Here is an 18,542-nt window from a genome sequence, read left to right on the forward strand (position 1 = left end):
TAAGTAACTAACTTACTTAAGACTTATATGGTTTTCTCATGGATACCGTTATCAGAACTGGACTAAATTGAAATGGGACCACACGGGAAGCGTCCAACAGTTATGAGGTAACAAACATAAAAAAAAAGAAAAGATACAGTTGAATTGAGAACCTCCTACTTTTTTGAAGTCGGTTAAAAATCGTAAGTGAATTATCTTAGATTACATACGATTTCAATCAAGTTTGTATATAATTTCTTACAAGGACTACGTGGAAAATCGTCGTACCTGCTCTCTAAAAATGATAAACAATCTTCTAAGCTCTGGTTTATACTAATTTTATCATACGATATGAGTTTCTTCGTAGTCTACTCCATGTTGCTTATCTTTTTGATGATTCCTTTCATTGTTGTATCCGCGGAATTGTGATCGCAATCGCGGAAACCGACTACAAAAACGAGGCACTTTTTTTCTTTTTTGAATTCAGATCCGAGAATGCTATTTACGACACCGCCAGTATGTACCTACTATTAGATAAAAGTTTTCTGTGAAAATACTGAACTGAAATTTGTCGTAAAAAGACGAAGCAACGATCGTTTACAAGAACGGTTTCTCATATGCCCATGGCGTGATTTAAGAAAGGTTTGCTTGTGATGAATAGTGTTAGCGCCGTTGCGATGAGATGTGGGGTGCAAGGCTACTCCGAATAAAAGTGGACTGTATTTATAGCTGGTTTGTGAAATCGGATTAAAGTTTGTATAATTTTACGGGACCGAGAATGATTGTGTCTTTTTTCGTTGATGCTCGTTTACTGGTGCTAGGATGTCTAGTGAGTCCGCGCGGGTAGGTATCACCACCCTGCCTGTTTCTGCCGTGAAGCAGTAATGCGTTTCGGTTTGAAGGGTGGGGTAGCCGTTCTAACTTAGAACTTATATCTCAAGGTGTTTTTTTCTTTTTTTTTTTTTTTCTTTTTGTTCAGGAGGAAATGAGCATGTCAGAGTCGAACTGACTAAAACCTCCTGTCGCTCAACAACCAACGTCCAAACCTCGCATGAGACAGAACCCATGAAAAGGCAAAGGGGGGAAAGTGAAGCGTTTAGTGCGGAGCACATCTCTCCCGTCACCCTCCCCCTCGGGACGCCGGACTGGCGGTCGTCGGCGCCACGACCATCTCAAGGTGGGTGGCGCATTTACGTTGTAGATGTCTATGAGATCCAGTAACCGCTTAACACCAGGCGGTCTGTGAGCTCGTTCAGCTACCTAAGCAATAAAAAAAATATGCTCGTCGTTTTATTTTGCAAGTCCACGCCTCTCCCCTGCTTCCGCCGCGGTTTGGAAAATAGGGTTGTCATGTTTCGAACAAATAGGCTCACTGCAGGGCAACGACGAGGATCTTAACATGATTTTAATTTAAAAACCATTTTTTTAATTTATTTAATTCATAACTTACTTTTCGCCGAATGTATAGTTCATAATCTTGTAATTTAGATGTTAGCAAAGCAATCTATTGTGTTGTTTGCGCTGCTATACGTGCGAACGGTCTAACGTATTACTCGAACTTTGTTTAGCGGAGTAAATACACTAAGGAAATGTTCATTTGTGTTACTAACGGGTACAATGAATATAGATAATAGTAGAATTTCCTGGTTTTCGGTACCCGTTATGCTGATATATGGCATTTTCGTTATAGTGTATTTTTAGGTATTGACTCACAAGAAAACCACAACAGTACATTTTATATAATATACTTAGTCTGGCCATAAATATTGTTACAATTAAAAATAAACAAAATATTACATTTGAATTTGGAATCTGTCATTTTTTTATATGATTGCTCATTGCGTTTTCTCATTTTGGCGCCAATACATTGTACAATATTTTGCGATATTAAAATGGAGGTTTTTGCAACGCACGCCGGAATAGCTTGCAGATGACAGATTTTTTCTACTCACTTGACACTTATCGTTATATTTGTACGTAATTCACATATATATATTTCTAAATTATAGCCTATATGTTATTCTGATGTGTAAGCTATATTATTGTACAGTTTCATCAAAATCCACCCAGTAGTTTTTGCGTGAAAGAGTAACAAACATAGGAAAGAGTATCCATACATTCTTATAAGCTTTCGCGTTTATAATATTAGTAGGATATTGCCTTCCAAAAATTTTAACTCATCGTACGGTGAGAAACATCGATATTTATTCTTGACAAAAAATATAGCAATCGAATAACTTAAAAGAAAAATGTAGTTGCTTGAAAAAATAATGACAGCGAGGCATCATTATCAGCACGATGATAATAATTCAGCCCTAGTTGGAAAACGCGTATTAGCCTAAAACAATTCGTTAATCTTATTGTAATACGGTGATATTCAAAATATAATACAATCTACATATTTTTTCTTCTAACTTTTAGTTTCGCTAATATTAATAGTTTTTTTTTTATAATACTCGCTTTTTCCCTTCAAAGGCAGACGAGCACACGGTCCACCTTATCATACGTGGTAAATGTCATAAGCAGCAGTAATAACAGGAATATAGCCAAGCCACCGTCTACTTATACCAAGGTACAATACAAATAGATAACACAAATGTATGAAAAGTGCATTAAATATCGTTTAATTATCAAGGGAGGGTGCACAGTAGGAGCTACACAAACACTAACTGGATGAAGTTATGAAACTACGTTCGTTTATAAATGAGCATTGTGATCAGACTGTGCTAAGGGTTCGTTCCAGTCCGGAGAGGCGTACTTACGTTTAAATTAGCATAGTTTGACGGCACCCGTTTCGTTAGGGTTGTTACAATGAACATTTTTATAATTAAAATTATTTTTATGGTTTAATATCGCGTTTTTTTATTGTTTTTTATTGTTATTATATAAAATTAGGTACGATGTATGACGTTACGAAAGCTCGTTCGTGGTCACGGACGATTAAGACGTGCTAGCTGTTAGTTTTAATTATGTCCGCGATCCGCAAAAACCAAATACAATTTTAAAAATTTTCAAATCTACCTTTCTATAGCTTCTGCTGACAAAATTTTAATTTACAAAATTTACATAAACACTTCTTAAGATATTATTCATAAATAGTGGACGTATGTACCTACTTATAATTGGACTATATATTGGATTTGTTCTGGCTACTTTATACCATCGATAGCATTCCCAAGAAGTTTGACAACAGGCAAGTAGCCGGTTATGAAACTGATGCCGAATTCCTATTCAGGATTCACTTGGATATAGCAACTGTCTCACTTCAAGCCGCAGCACACGCCTGCTATGAACGACAGTATGGTTGTATTTACCTGTCATTTTGTTATAAATATTTGATAAAAATAATTTAGCAGAAAATTCAATGACTACAAAATATGAAAAACTACGACGACCATCCCTGCCTTCGTGAGCTTCCAACGAGGGACTGCAGTAATGAGTATATACGGCACAGGAATATAATACATTGGCTTTTTTTTCATAATATCTTTTTGGCTTGCAATGAAATGACATATTATTATAATAATGAATGGTAAGCAGTTATTAATCCAATTTTAAAAATATTATTAAAGTCGTTTAATTCGAACAAGATATTTTCTTTTTATCTTCATTACCACAAGCTAGATGCACTAGACAGGTGGGAAAATTAATGGTGTTTGATTGATATCTGCGCCCATAGACAATTTGATTGTATTTTATAAGGGCTTTTTCACTTTTCGAACGCACAACCGCTTTGCGACAGAAATAGACAGGATGTAGTATTTATCCACGCTGGCTTACATACGACCTCTTAATAAATGCTAATTTAGTAGATATTAATACAGTAGACCTGACAGAAGAGCACCTACTCTTCGCAACTTAAGAATGCGGTAATGAAAAAAATATTAAAGAAATCGAGATAAGATATTAAAGAATCTACACGTAATTAATACAAATCATCATATCATTCATCACCTAATTTGTAGTAAGTTTACAAGTGTTACTGGTAGTAGGAGTGTAAGTCATGTGAGTCCGCACGGGTAGGTACCACCACCCTGCTTATTTCTGCCGTAAAGCAGTAATGCGTTTCAGTTTGAAGGGTGGGGCAGCCGTTGTAACTAATATATATTTGAGACCTTAGAACCCTTATCTCAACGTGGGTGGCACATTTACGTTGTAGATGTCTATGGGCTCCAGTAACCACTTAACACCAGGTGGGATGTGAGCTCGTCCACCCATATAAACAATTAAAAAAATATTGCTTTTATGTTCGTTTAGGCGCTTTTGTAAATATGTACATTTTTATTTTTTCGTAGTAAAGAATATTATTAAGTCTACTAAGTAATTAAAGTAATGTTATGTAACCAGCGAGCTACCTAAATGTCCCGTAAAGCACGATAACAAAATTGCATTGTTCCGAACGGATCGCTCGAACAATTTAGAGTTGCAACAAGGTAAAATTAGATCTCGGTCGTTTTATTTTATCTTCAGGCAGTTGTTCCGTGTTTTTTCAGTCGTGTTTGCCGATTTTCCGTTGTTTTTATTCCAATAAAACGGATGCAGGCAGATACTGTGAAAAGAGTTTACGAACATTTTAATTTATTGAATTTTGTTTAGCTGCAACAAAATCAGCTTTGTTGCTGTTTATAATTGATTTCAACTTTCCGCTATTTTGTATAAAATATTCTTGTGATTTTTAAATGGGATGAGGTGAAGAGAACCAAGTTGTTGTAGAATTAGGCAAGGTAAATACGAGGCCAAATGTAATTTTTTAAACTCTCTGTTCGCTTGGTATTTAGTCGAATGTTTGCATGCCAGGCTATTGATAGACGTGGCGATCAAAGCAGTGAAGTGAATCTTGTTTGAAAACAAAATCTCTTATTCATGAAAATATATATAGCACCCAGAATCAGGTTGCGTTTTTTAACCGATGTTATTACTTAAACGATAATATAAATGGTAAAATTAAAACTACTTCTCAGGAGGTAAAAATGAGGATGCTTAAAAAGGTTGTAATGCTTTCTTTTTTGCTACCTATAGCCTTGAGAGGCTATTTCAGCTTCTCCTTGACGTGCAATGGCGGATCCAGGGGGGGTCATGACCACCCCCTGAGCTGGTTCCAGGACTTGGTGTACCACTAATTGAATATAATGATTTTATTTATATATTTTGTCACCATACAGAGTTTATGTAACTACATACCTTCAATATTTAATTAATTTAATATAATATAATAACTTTGTATAATGGCAAACGTTTGGGAACGAACGCATCTAAATTTGACTATGTGACCCCCTCCTGGCGCCAAAGCTGGATCCGCCCTTGTTGACGTGTAGGTGAGCTCATAGGTTCAAATCTTGTACCAGACACAGACTTGTTTTGTATCAGAGCAGTGCTTCGCAGAATCTACCACGGGATCCAAAACGCGACCCACTGAGAAGATCCGGCGAGAAACTCAGTGGGCTGTGTCTATGGGTTAGTTCACTCGTCGAACCCTTCAACGAGTGACGTCGAAGCAAGCGACGGGTTCGACGAGGACGGTAACCGGTGCTTGTGGTACCTAATAGCACAGTTAATGGATCGAGAGGATCCGCAATGACCTGTTATGGCGACGTCGACCGGTTAACATTCGGTCCACAGGATCGGGTATGTAATTTCCGGCGGCCACGACGAGTTTTCATGTCGTGCCGCCTTCTCGAAGTGGCGCAATGATGCCGACTGCAGACACTTGTTAAACTCTTTCCCCAGATATATCCAATAAGTACTTCAAATTTGCGGTAGGCAGCGGCTTGGCTCTGCCCCTGGCATTGCTGAAGTCCATGGCCGACGGTAACCACTCACCATCAGGTGGGCCGTATGCTCGTATGCCTACAAAGGCAATAAAAGAAAAAAAAAAAGAAAAAAAATTTGATCGATCTATTTCTGCGGGCTGCGGATCTGGGATATTTATGAGTTATAATTACTATGTACTATACTATTTGATTGTCAGTAACAGTCGAACCGTACCATTGTAGCACTTTCTGGTGGGGGTCGTTAGCAGGTGTTGATTGTTACTTAATTTTTTACACCTCCAACTCAACTCTTCTTCAAAATTTCCGTCTTGATTAATTGGCAGTGCGTGTCGTGAGCTCCCACGGGTTGCAACCGGTCTTAACAATGTCTTCTTCAAACAGAAGAAAGAAGACTGTTGATTACCGATACAATTAAAATACTTATCTTCCGCGAAATTTCGAACTCAAATTTCAAGTGTGGGTTGTTACTATTATGTTCCGATATCCTAGAAAACAATACAAAAAAACACAATGTATACTTGAGATTTCCATCAGGTGCATCGTTAGCAGTCGACGACTCATGCTCGTAGCTTCTGTACAACTACTTAATTAGACTCCCCGCGCACTAAGCAGCCTGGCTGCGGCAACCAGACAAATATATGGCGTTGTATGGGAGCCCGCGCACATAAGCAACCCGGAACTCTTGACTGCGGCCGTCAATACAACGCGCCTGTTGCACGGCAGCCCATTGGCTGTAGGTAGCCAGAGCGATTGTTGGCTGCGGTCAGTCCGGATCCTGGATAGGTACGAAGTTCCATCCATATTATAAAAATATTAATATTAAGATCTATTCGAGGTATAAAGAAAATAATTATTCGGGTATACATTTTTTATTATGATTTTTTTTATTGTTAGAAATATGATCGCAAGGGTCAACCACTCCGCAGTGCAATGGAGCAGCCTCCGCCTACATGATCACGGTATCCCTCTATGCCAGGTAAGTATGATATAACAAAGAGAAATACGAGAACGTCCGTCAACTGTGTAACATTTTGTCACCGCGATTCAGGAATTGTTGAATTTACTTGCAGCGACATCTGTTGATAACAAACTAAATAGAAAATACCTTATGTTACGGACGTTTTTTCCCGGTTAGGGTACCCCTCCGCATCGTCTTACAAGGAACTTCGTTCCAAAACCGGTCTGCGTATGTATGAACATCTTTAAAATAGTTATAGAATAAGCCTTTTGAGTGCCGTTCCAGAAAGAGGATGAATCCAGCGTCTTTTCTTTACTTTGCGTTTTTTACGAGATAAAGTCCAAATCGCTCGACGAAAGGATCATAAATGAGCGTCGATTGGCTTCTATAACTGGCTGCTCAAATATTTAGGTTGCCGCAGCCTTTCGGTTACCAGTGTGCTTAGTGCGAGTTTTTTAACGTTCTGGATAGCGTAAAAGTTATCTCATAGTTGTATGGAATGGGATCGTTTGTCTACATTTGCCGCTAGGAGCGCTGTTCCAACTGCATACAAAATTTGGCTAACCTTTACGCTATCGAAAACGTTAAAAAACTCGCACTAAGCATACAGGTTGCATAGTGCGCAAGCAGCCTTACTGTTACGGTGATTGAAAGATTCAAATATAATGAATGACACAGCTTAGGAGATCATTTTCAATATTTATTTTTATAGATACATAACTGTCTTATAAAACGTCCAGTGAGTCTATATAAAAACGAAAATAGTAATGAAATCCGTTATGGATTCACTTATATAATTGCTATAGCCCATACTTATTTATAATCTCCATTTAGCAAATTACGATATGAAATTAATATTAATTCAATACGAACAAACATACATACTTTTAATCAAGAATTTTTTTTAAATAAAAAAAGAACTATACGAGTATATAAATACCTTCTTTGTCGAATTGCTAAGACAGCGATAACTGATTTAATATACAAAACCTATTTAGTTAACTAAAATTACCACAAGAGGCGCTACATTCGTTTCCTTCAAGCAAATCGATTCATTTGAAACAGTAAGATATAGCATCCCTTTCAGGCAGTCTGTCACAAGAATTTTTGGAACATAGTTATATGAGAAAAGACAATATCACCGATATTTCTTAATCCAGATGATAAAGGCACTGATATTTGTCGCTACAGGCATACAATTTCACTAATTTATTCTATATTTATTTATTTTATAAAGTTAAAATTCGTTATGTTATTCTTCAATATTTAAAAAAATAATATACATAAAACAATAAAGGTACTTTCCATTATACGCAAATATACGAAATATGCTATAAGTGAAGATACAAAAAATTACTAAGCTGTTTTGTGAACATTCAATTAAGACCAGCTGTAAATAGTCAAGTATTTTGATATATATTTTTTGTTTAACAATTACGTATAAGAAATAACTAATACAAAGAAAAGATACGAAAGAATTTGGTTAGCTAAAGTTGAAAGTAATAACTAAGCTTCGGTAAATACAATAAAAGTTGACATTACTCTGTTATTGAAATTAGAAGTCTGAAAAAAAAATGTTTAATTTTTTTATTATTAAGCTATGCAGCTTGAGATTGTGAGCTTGCAAACATCAGAAGATATTTCCTCTTGTAGTCAACTATAAATAAGATTGTCTACCTGCGGATGTAAAATGTATGAATTAGTGATTACATTAAAAAACGAGCAGAAAGATGTTTTAAACTATATTTGCGAAATTTGTCAATCTATTAATTTTTTTATTTCCTGTGTAGGCAAACGAGCGTACCACCTGTCCACCGGTCCACCTGATGGTGAGTAGTTACCGTCGCCCATGGACGTCAGCAATGCTAGGGGCAGATCTAAGCCATTGCCTAACAACTTCACTTTTGCCTTTATAATATTAGTATGGAAGTATGGATATTTAACTGACTTTAAATATAAATAGAGAAGGAAGGAGGAAGAGTTTTTGATACCAAGCGTATTGAGAATTTCCTTTTCAATGCATGTAACCCATGAAGCAAAATGTGTGTGTGTGTTACTGATAATCCCTACAAATATTGCAGTCCTTGGGAAAATTTATAAGATTTATGGGTTTTTTATTGATTGTGGAAGTCCTGCATGGGAAGTTGGCACCTATACATCCCTTCACATTTCTTCATATGTAATAGCTTTAATACAGTAATGACTTCTCTTGACCTTTTTATGTAAACAAATTATGTCTGCCTTCAAGAGTTCAACTCTGGGATAATCATACAATTGGGTGCTACCAATTATGGCACAGACGGGTGTTAAGCACAAACATTTTGCTTTAGAAAATATCGATACGCCGGTAAGAGTAACGCCATCTATCGCTGAATAGTCGAAAGAATATCGAAGGATCTAGTAGGTAGCATCTAGAACGCTCGAGCAGTACAGCGCCATCTATTGTCTGATAGCGGAAACACAATACTAGAGATGTGTGAAATATTCTCCATCATTTTAGGGATGTGGTATCGGCTATAAAAGCGTTGCAGAGATGGCACGCAGTCAGTTAGTAATCGGAACTACTCGAAGCGAAACAGCGAACCGATCACCTGAAGCGAAACGGAAGAAGCGAATTGAGAATTTTAAAATGTTTGTGAGTGTTCTAAGTGTTAATACAGTGTTAACTTGTAATTCGGTAGATTTTTTTATTTGTCCCGAACCCCAGCGCATAACAATATTTACCCTGCACACTAGACATGCTCTTACCTTTTTTTAGTTGTAGTATCTTCTTTAGATTTTTTCTCTGCCTCTCTGCGCTTAGCTGCTTCTTCGCGTTGTTGGCGAATGATGGCGAGTCGAGCGAGGTCAGCGCGCGCTTGCTCCGTTTTACCTTCAGCGTGAAGCTTCTGATAGGCTGCAGCTGCTCGCTGGCGTTCTATCTCTTCACGTTCACGTCTTAAATCAAGATTTTAATCTGAGTAAGATGTAAGGTGTAATGGTAGGCAGCGGCTTGGCTCTGCCCCTGGCATTGCTGACGTCTATGAGCGACGGTGACCACTTACCATCAGGTGGGCCGTATGCCCGTCTGCATACAAAGGCAATAAAATTTTTTTTACCGTCAATCCGTTTTCAACTCTGTTAAATTTTGAAAAAAATAAAATAAATGGTTCTACCTTAATAGTTCTAAGTTAGGATTTTGTTTGTCTTGTTGATAATGAAAGATGAAATAAATGAATATGAAAGAATAAGTACATCCAGATTTATGACATATGAGTTGTCTATTATCAAAGGTGGCAATCTGTGCATTTGGACAAAAAAATGTTCTTGATATGTCAATACAGACTGATTTGAATATAATCGTCTCCTTCAAAGAATACGGTTCAAAACCTGCATTAAATAAAGGTTAATACTTAACCTGTTATTTATCTAAGATGTCGTTCAGAAGAGTTTTGTCACTGCCAATGGAATACAAAGTCAATAATTCGTTTTTCTGATTTACCAATAATTGTCCAAAGTCACATTGCCGGCTTTGATAATAGTCGACTCATATACATAAATATGAGAGATCTTTAACAAACCACCCAACTTTTATTGGGTAAGGGTGTTGGTGAGTTGTTGAAACTTACAATCCTATAATAGCTTACTATTACCTGTTACCTGTGTTTAAGGAAAATTTAATTACTCTTTGCTGTTATAAACATAGCCTATTTTAGAAAAATAGTATACCATTTCCCCTTCCAAATGTCTTTCCATGAGTTATCTTCTTACCTTGACAGTTGTGGTTTCTCCACATCTCCAAGATCATTTAAATTAGATAACTTTTTATTTTTCTTTACTACACGGTTTGGATTTTCTACTTCTATTAAACCAGATACACCTTTCGCTTTGGTTGGATGCTGGAACAGAAATATGATTTTAGGTTAGTATGTATTGGTATTAGCAGAGCAGGTGGCAACATACTGCTTAACTGGTTAGAGTTAATCTTGAGGGGTAAAAGGTTATTTGGTTTAAGCGACATTGTTGTAACTCTACAAAAGAGCCATTTAAAGTTTAAAATTGGGAAAAAGTATCATAACAAAAAAACTTCTTTAGCTATTTGAATGAAGTAAACTTTGTTGATTTTAAATTAAAAACATGCAACTGTTGTTGCTAATACCAAATAAAATGCACCTGTTATTACAAAGATATATGTCGGGTACCGTAGAACGGGGTAAAAAGGGACAAAATTGAACTTTGTACTATGATTTTATAGAAGTTACATTAGGTTGTGGGTACAACTTAGTCTTGATTTTATCCCTAGTCACCCCGTATCCCTTTTCACCCCTTTTTATGGTATTAAGTGAAAAGTCGCTTCAACCAAATAGTCTTTCACTCCTCAGTACATATTAAAAAAAAAAACATTTTTTGGTGGATACATCTTCCAAAATAATATGTATTATATATATATATAAAATAATTATTTATTATTATTATTGCACAATGCTGCTTTACCAATCAACTATTAATAATCTGATAAAAGATCAATAGCAGAGTACTACATAGTATGTAATTTTTACTATAAACGTTATTATATTGATGAGCAGATGCACATACAGTCACTATGGATTGAAATCATGGCTGTCTTGAGAAATGAAAAAAAATTGAGTGAATTTAAGGGGGGTGTGGTGGGGTATCTTATGAATACTACACTATATTGTATATGGTTTTAAACCTTTAGCCTCTTAGCTTACAGCATTTGAATATTCAATATTCTAACTCTTTAGGCTAAAATAATATATAATAATAATAATAAGAGTTAGAGGTAAAAATAAGTTTTAATAAAACAGTTATCTGAAAGAGATCACTTTTAGCGATAAGACTGCCTATTGTGCAACTATATCTACTTGATGATTGTTTTTTAATGTTAATTATGTTTTAATGTACATTCTCTCTATCTTTGATAATAAGGTAACCTGATGACGGTCTGTCTGATAATTTAGTACAACTTTTACTAATGTAAACAGAGAGAGATAGAGAAGTCTCTCAAAAGCCGCAACCAAGCAATAAGACATACATAACCACGAATACTCCGCCAAGAGTGTACCACTGAGAAGAAGAATAGGAATTCAATCCTGACTACCTTGAGCACCTACTACTTTTCTATCGGCATCCATCCATCATCTCACCGTTTTATATTAATGTTAGTGTGTTTATAAAATTATAGGTCTAGATTTACCTGACACTCAGATTTGTAATGTAAAGTAAATTTAATGAAGAATTACAAACAAAAACATTTAGTAGTTTTAACTTTACAAATATTCCCCATATACCAAATATTCAAAATATACAAAATAATTTAAAAAGATGGCTTTAAGGAAACAGAAACATGTTTCGATTTTACTTGGTGTAAGAAGATTTAGTATGGTTTTAGTCTGGAGACTACATATTACTACTTACATCTTCATCTGAATCACTCCCTTCACTACCAGATCCAGACTTTTCCTCTTCAGATTCCTCTTCGCTGCTGCTCTCTTTCCCTTGTTCTTTTCTCCATCTATAACCAAATTAGATTTCAACTTGAACCTCTCTTTTTATGTTGAATCAGGGTAAATTGTCTGATTGCATTATTTATTTACAGAGATTTACAGTTTATCACTACAATGAATATGTAATATGCACTATATTGCAGTAAGTTATAACTTTACATTTTGTATGTAGTCTTTTTTGACAAGATATTGTAAAATGATTGAAGTAGAAATAAGACTGAATGTAACATTCTGTTTGTTTGGTAAAAACACACCTCTATATAATATATTGACACCTTCATTGGCAGTATAAAAGAATACACTTATAATATACTACTAATAATTAAGAAAGAAAGTGAAGGAACACTTTTACTACAGCGTTTTGAAACTGAATTAGCATATTGTATATTTTCATTTTAGTGAAGAGTTCTAAGAGTGGTATGACAAATTCCTAAACCTTGACCCTTGAGCCCTTTTCAGATGAAACGAAGTGATTGAAATAAAAACAATAACTTACTTCTTCTTCTGTTCATCGTGTTTCCTTTGTTCTTCTAATTCTTCAGGGCTAGTAAACTTGCGGTTACGACCCTTGTGGTTAGTAAATTTACCTACAAAGGTACAAACAAATTCTATAACTTACTGTTTTCAGAAAAGTAACAAAAAACTAAATATGTTAATTTCTCATGAAAATTCTTGGTGTACAAGTAAAATTAAAACGTAATAGGTTAAAAGCAGACTGGTCAGAAGCACATTCTAAATGACTGAACGTCATTGATTTTTTTTTCGTTGTTTCTTACCGCGTGGCATTTTATGATTTTATTTAGTGATCTGATTTGAACAAACTAAGAATATTGAGGTATTGAAGAGATTTAAAATTGTTATTAAATATAAAATGATGTAAACTAGGATAAATTTAGCGTTGACGGTGGTTGACGTTTCTATATTTTTTTTAGTCTGGGTTGCCAGTTGCCAATGATTACAATTAGGTATGAAGCCAATAATAATTGCCAAAAGCTAATATCATAATAATAATTCAATCTATGTATGTACTCTTTGGGATAGATTATTATCACTAAAATAACTCTCAGGACTCTGTCAGGCTTTTTATTAGTTAGTTGACGATTATCAGAAACTCAGTTTAAGCTTATTCAGTGGAAAATTTAACTGTAAAAAATATAGTAGTAAGAGTTTTCATTCTGTATATTTCATAGTGCTCTTACCTCATAAGTTTAATAAGCTTTAACTCTAATTGTATTAAGCTCTATTTCTCTATCTGGTGTTTTAAGATGGCTACTTTTTTAATTATAAGCCTCGTGTAGGTTGAAAATTAAAAATTTTCAATGCAACATAAACACGATCGCCTGTCTGACTCCACCGTTGTCCTAAGCACATCTTAAAGGTTTCTCCTGATACACTTTCGGTGCTTTATGCTCTATATATAAGCAATAATCATCGTTCTTGTCGAACTCATCGAATACGTCTTTTTGTCGTGTCTTTTTCAAAATGTTGTGCTTTGTTTCAAATTGAGAGATAGAACAGTTTTTTTTCTTAATTTAAAATATTTTTTATGGCTAATTATTTGTTTATCTTAAATCAATGGGTTTTTATAACCTGTGAAGCCCAATAGGTTTCTATCTGATGGTAGTTTAAATTAGATTGATATGATGCTTTAGTGGTTGATAGTATTCAAAGTCTAAACGGTTCGTTTAAGCTACCTTTTTGTGAATGTTTAAATAGTTTTTTTTTTTCCTACCTAAGCTGAGAGCCTTGAGAGGCTATTTCAGCGTAACCCTAACGTTTGTAGGTGAGCTCACGGGGCTCAAACCTGATGACGTTGCTAACACGAACCCTAGTAAGAGCCGTGCTTCGCAGAATCTACCACTGGATCGGAAACGCGACCCACTGAGAAGATCCGGCGAGAAACTCAGTGGGCTGTGTCTGAGAGTTAATTTACTCGTCGAGCCCTTCGTCGCAAACGACGTGTTCGACGAGAACGGTGACCGGTGCTTGAAGTACCTAAAAGCACCGTTAGTGGATCGGGACGATCCGAGATGACGTGTTTTGGGCGACGTCGACTGCTTTCCATTCTGTCCGCAGGATCGGGAATGTAGTTACCGGCGGCCACGATGAGAGGGTTCTCGTGTCGTGCCGGTTTATCGAAGTGGCACATCGACGCCGACTGAAGATACTTACTGATGGACTCTAAGTCCAGGTCGTCATGGAGGTCGACGTTCCTGACGAACCACGGGGCTCCGATGGCTATCCTGCAAAAACGGGATTGAATAATTTGGAAGGATTTTAAGTGAGTGCGGGTCGCGTGAGCGAACATTACACTTGCATAGGTCATGACGGGGCGTATGCAAGTTTTGTAGAGTGTCACCTTATTTCTAAGGGACATTTTACTTCGCCTGCATAACATCGGGTAGATGTTTAAATAGATATCAATGTTTGTCTTTTAAGTGTTGCTGAATCGTCGTGATTGGCAGTCCAAGGAGGGTTTCTGTCATAGTACCATCAACGTACAAAAGATGGCGCGTCAATAGTATAAAGAAATCACAGCGAAGCGTGACCGGGTTTACTTTTACGTATAATATCTATGCATATTGAACACTCAGATACAGGGTGAAAAAACCTTCTTACTAATATTTGCCGGAAATGGGAATCGAACGCATGACCTTCGGCCTAACAGGGCTAGTGAGGGCGCTACCAGGTCAGTGATTCTCAACTCCAGTCAGTGACGGATAGGCTTGATGCCTTCCTAGGCCCTGTTTATCGCGCCGCCCTTAGCGCTAGAATAAATTTTGATCCAATAATTTTGTTTAAAATTTAAAATAACTGTTATACCTCATTTTTAAAGAACACTGTCTTTACTTTGTTTACTTTGGTTACCTACTAGTTCGACTTTGAAATTTTCGTATTTCAAAAATTTTGTCGTTCCTCAATGCTTCATGCCACCCTAGGCCTAGGCTGCACGGGCTTAGGCGTAAGTCCATCACTGACTCCAGTAGAAATGAACGAATAGTTAGATTAGATTAGTTAAATTCGTAAAGGTCATTGATAAATCGATGCCTCCAATGAACACTACTCTAACTCAAAATTTTGAAATCTTCGTTTTTCTTGCAAATCGCTTTACTATGTTAAAAGTATTACAATTAATCATGATTGATGGGGTTCGAAGCAAGAATAAATCAGCTAGTTACACAAAAAAACCATAAATATATATCTGCAATAATAAAGATTTTATCAACTTTTTTCGTTTAAACGCTCCTCCTGTAAATCTACGAATTTGGAGTTAGCGTAGTGTTCATTGGAGGCATCGAAATTCAACTACACATGCTCGGATGATCAACTGACAGCAGTTGACACGTTATTATGAAAACAATAAGTGGCAAGCCTGACAAAAATTAATCATTAATACTAATTTGTTAGACACACGTCTCTAGTATGTATACATATCGCAGCAACCTAGCGTATACCTAATCTTAGCGACTATTTTCTATAAATAAACACCTTATTTTTACAAATGATTGCGCATCAAAAGTATCAGGCGTTTTAAAATAATCTCGCAATTTGTTCAGCTACTGGTGGTAGGAGGTCTTGTGAGTTCGCACGGGTAGGTACCATCACCCCGCCTATTTCTGCCGTGAAGCAGTTATGCGTTTCGGGTAGGACAGCCGTTTTAATTATACTTAGATACCTTAGAACTCATGTCTCGAGGTGGATGGCGGCATTTACGTTGTAGATATCCATGGGCTCTGGTGACCACTTAACACCAGGTAGGCCGTGAGCTCGTCCACCCATCTAAGCAATAAAAAAATAATCTTAGGTTATAATAATAATAATCTTAGATAAATAGAGTAATGCCATCTATCGCCAAATAGCCGAAACGAATATCAAAGGAACGCGTAACGTTGAGAACATAGATTATACACTTAATATATTTGAGGTTGAGAAAGCCTGAGATGTACAACGCCGTCTATTGTCAAATGGCGGAAACGCATATCGAAAATACTCGACTTTTGAGAAATGTTCTCGATAATTTTAAAGATCTCGTATCGATTATAAAAGCGTTGGCGGGAAGTCAGAGGCAGCCAGTAATCGGAACTACTCGAAGCGAAGCAGCGAACGGATCACCTGAAGCGAAGCGGAAGAAGCGAATTGAGAATTTTAAAGTGCTCGTTAAGTGTTCTAAGTGTTGATACATTTTTAATTTGTACTTCGGTAGAATTTTTATTTATCCCGAACCGCAGTGCGTACATATATTATTTATATGTAGTGCTAGCGACACCCCAAACGATTTTATTATTGATAGCTGAGTTATTATTGAGAGCGATGTTACCCGCGGTTATTTTGTGGTACCGCGGGTGACTCCGTGGGGCTAAGCTAGTCTAAGAAAGTAGCCTAAGTTACTCTTTATATCATCAGCTACATATCATCAGTGAAATTCTCGTCAAAATCGGTCCAGCCGTTCCAGAGATTAGTCGGAACAAATAGACACACAGACATGACACATACAGACAGACAAAAATTAAAAATAAATAATTTTGGTATAATATGTACTGTAGTATATATACTTACGCATTTAGTAAAAAGCGGTTTTTTTATTATTATTAACAGACACACCAATTTTATTTATTTGTATAGATAGATGTAATACGTTATGGAGCAAAATGAAATAATGTTCATTTACTTGAAATTGTAGTCCAAGTGACATCCATTGAAACGAAATAAAATGAAATGAAATAATGTCCCAGTAAAATGATGCGAATCTACAGAGGCTTTAGTGGCTTTTTGAAAGAACCCGCGAAGCCACTTCTAGCGATTATGTGTCATTTTTCAACACTTGCGCAATTTCACTAATGCTAAACCACCTTTTTAAAATATAACAACTTGGAAGAAAGATTAGACAAAATAAAACAAATTAAATAACTTCTATCTTGTTTCTCCCGCCAGAAAAGTCTGTACCTTTTATTAAATAAAGCAATTAACTACTTACAAACATAATTACAACTTTGACTTTGCGTCAGAAAGTTGAGCGATTTAAAGAAGAACAAAAGGGTGAACGAGGTAAAATATTCGGCTACTATAGATCGGAAGTTTAATAGATATAAATAAAAAGCGTGGGGTGCATGATATCAGTAGTTATAAATATTTTATGAACAGATATGAGTAGAAAAGTTATTCTGATAATATCCTGAAATGCTCCCCACTATTTTTTACAAAAAAATATTTTTTTCTTAAACTATTTTTAATTCAAATTTATTAAAGTTTATTTATAGTTGGATTTTGTATAAAAGCGTATTTTGTTAGTTTTTTTAAACTATTATTTATTTTTCATTTTTTAGTTAAATTTCAATTTTTTCAATTTTTTTAAATATTGATTTGTCATCAGTCCTTAATATGTATACCAAATTTCGAGTTAATCCGACGTTTTGAAGGGGATCAAAATCATGTTCAAAGATTCCGTTGCAAAGATACATACGTCTGAAGCTAATAAAAGCGTATTAAAAAGGATATAAAAAAAATATTGGTATTCGTAGAAATTTTTACATGTTTTTTTTTGCCTTGTCCATTTAACTTTAACACTGTAAATAAAAAAATATATATATTGTGTATGTCAGTGAGATATATTATTACTTAAAATACAATTAATCATAGAGCAACCCTTACTAATACTTCAATCGTATAATTTACCTAATTATTTATTTACATTATTATTATTCATATGTCGTTAGTAAAAAAATGGTGCAATAAAGCATATCTGTATACTGCTTGGGGTTATTTTTAATCACAATACCACACATTTGCATAAAATTTTGCCTGGGGTACTAACAAAAAGTAAACCAATTTCAATCATAATTGGATGAATGGCCTAGGAACGCAAAAAGCACATACAAACATACATATAAGTTTTTTTAAATTTATATGGATAGAATTTATATATGCTACATACAGCAAGTCTCCGATTGCCCAACTGGACAACGCAATTATATAAAACTTCAACGAATGAATCTTAAGGTGCAAACATACAAAACCTATTTCGATCATTCATCACATTATCACATCAAATTCATAACATTCACATCATTATGGTGATCGATGTGAAATATAAATTATGCTTAACAGAGTGATCTGTCTGTTTATCTGAGCGTCTGCAATTTAAAACTTGTTGCATTACCAAAAGCCAAAAAATAAAACAGTCCAATGTCATTACAAATTACTGCTGGGAAAACGTTTTAAAAGTATTGATAAGGCTGGTTTGGTGATTTATTGTTGCTAATGTATCTTAAATGATTTAACAAAAAAAAATAGCAACAATCCGACGACGTGACGGCACGATCAAACCGG

At 35.5% G+C, this 18,542-nt stretch overlaps 1 protein-coding gene across 1 annotated transcript; it reads right to left on the reverse strand.

Annotated features, from left to right (window-relative positions):
- Positions 1-7,387: 7,387 nt before the first annotated feature.
- On the reverse strand, positions 7,388-13,217 carry LOC101735383 (28 kDa heat- and acid-stable phosphoprotein). The gene is made up of 6 exons (XM_004926992.5): positions 12,992-13,217; positions 12,712-12,802; positions 12,127-12,223; positions 10,459-10,586; positions 9,457-9,645; positions 7,388-8,385 (listed from the first exon to the last, which is right to left on the reverse strand). Exons 1-6 carry the CDS (start codon positions 12,999-13,001, stop codon positions 8,382-8,384), a joined length of 519 nt encoding a protein of 172 aa, XP_004927049.1. The 5' UTR covers positions 13,002-13,217; the 3' UTR covers positions 7,388-8,381.
- Between the last annotated feature and the right edge of the window lie 5,325 nt (positions 13,218-18,542).

Source organism: Bombyx mori, chromosome 17 (assembly GCF_030269925.1).
Source record: "Bombyx mori chromosome 17, ASM3026992v2".
Taxonomy (NCBI): domain Eukaryota; kingdom Metazoa; phylum Arthropoda; class Insecta; order Lepidoptera; family Bombycidae; genus Bombyx; species Bombyx mori.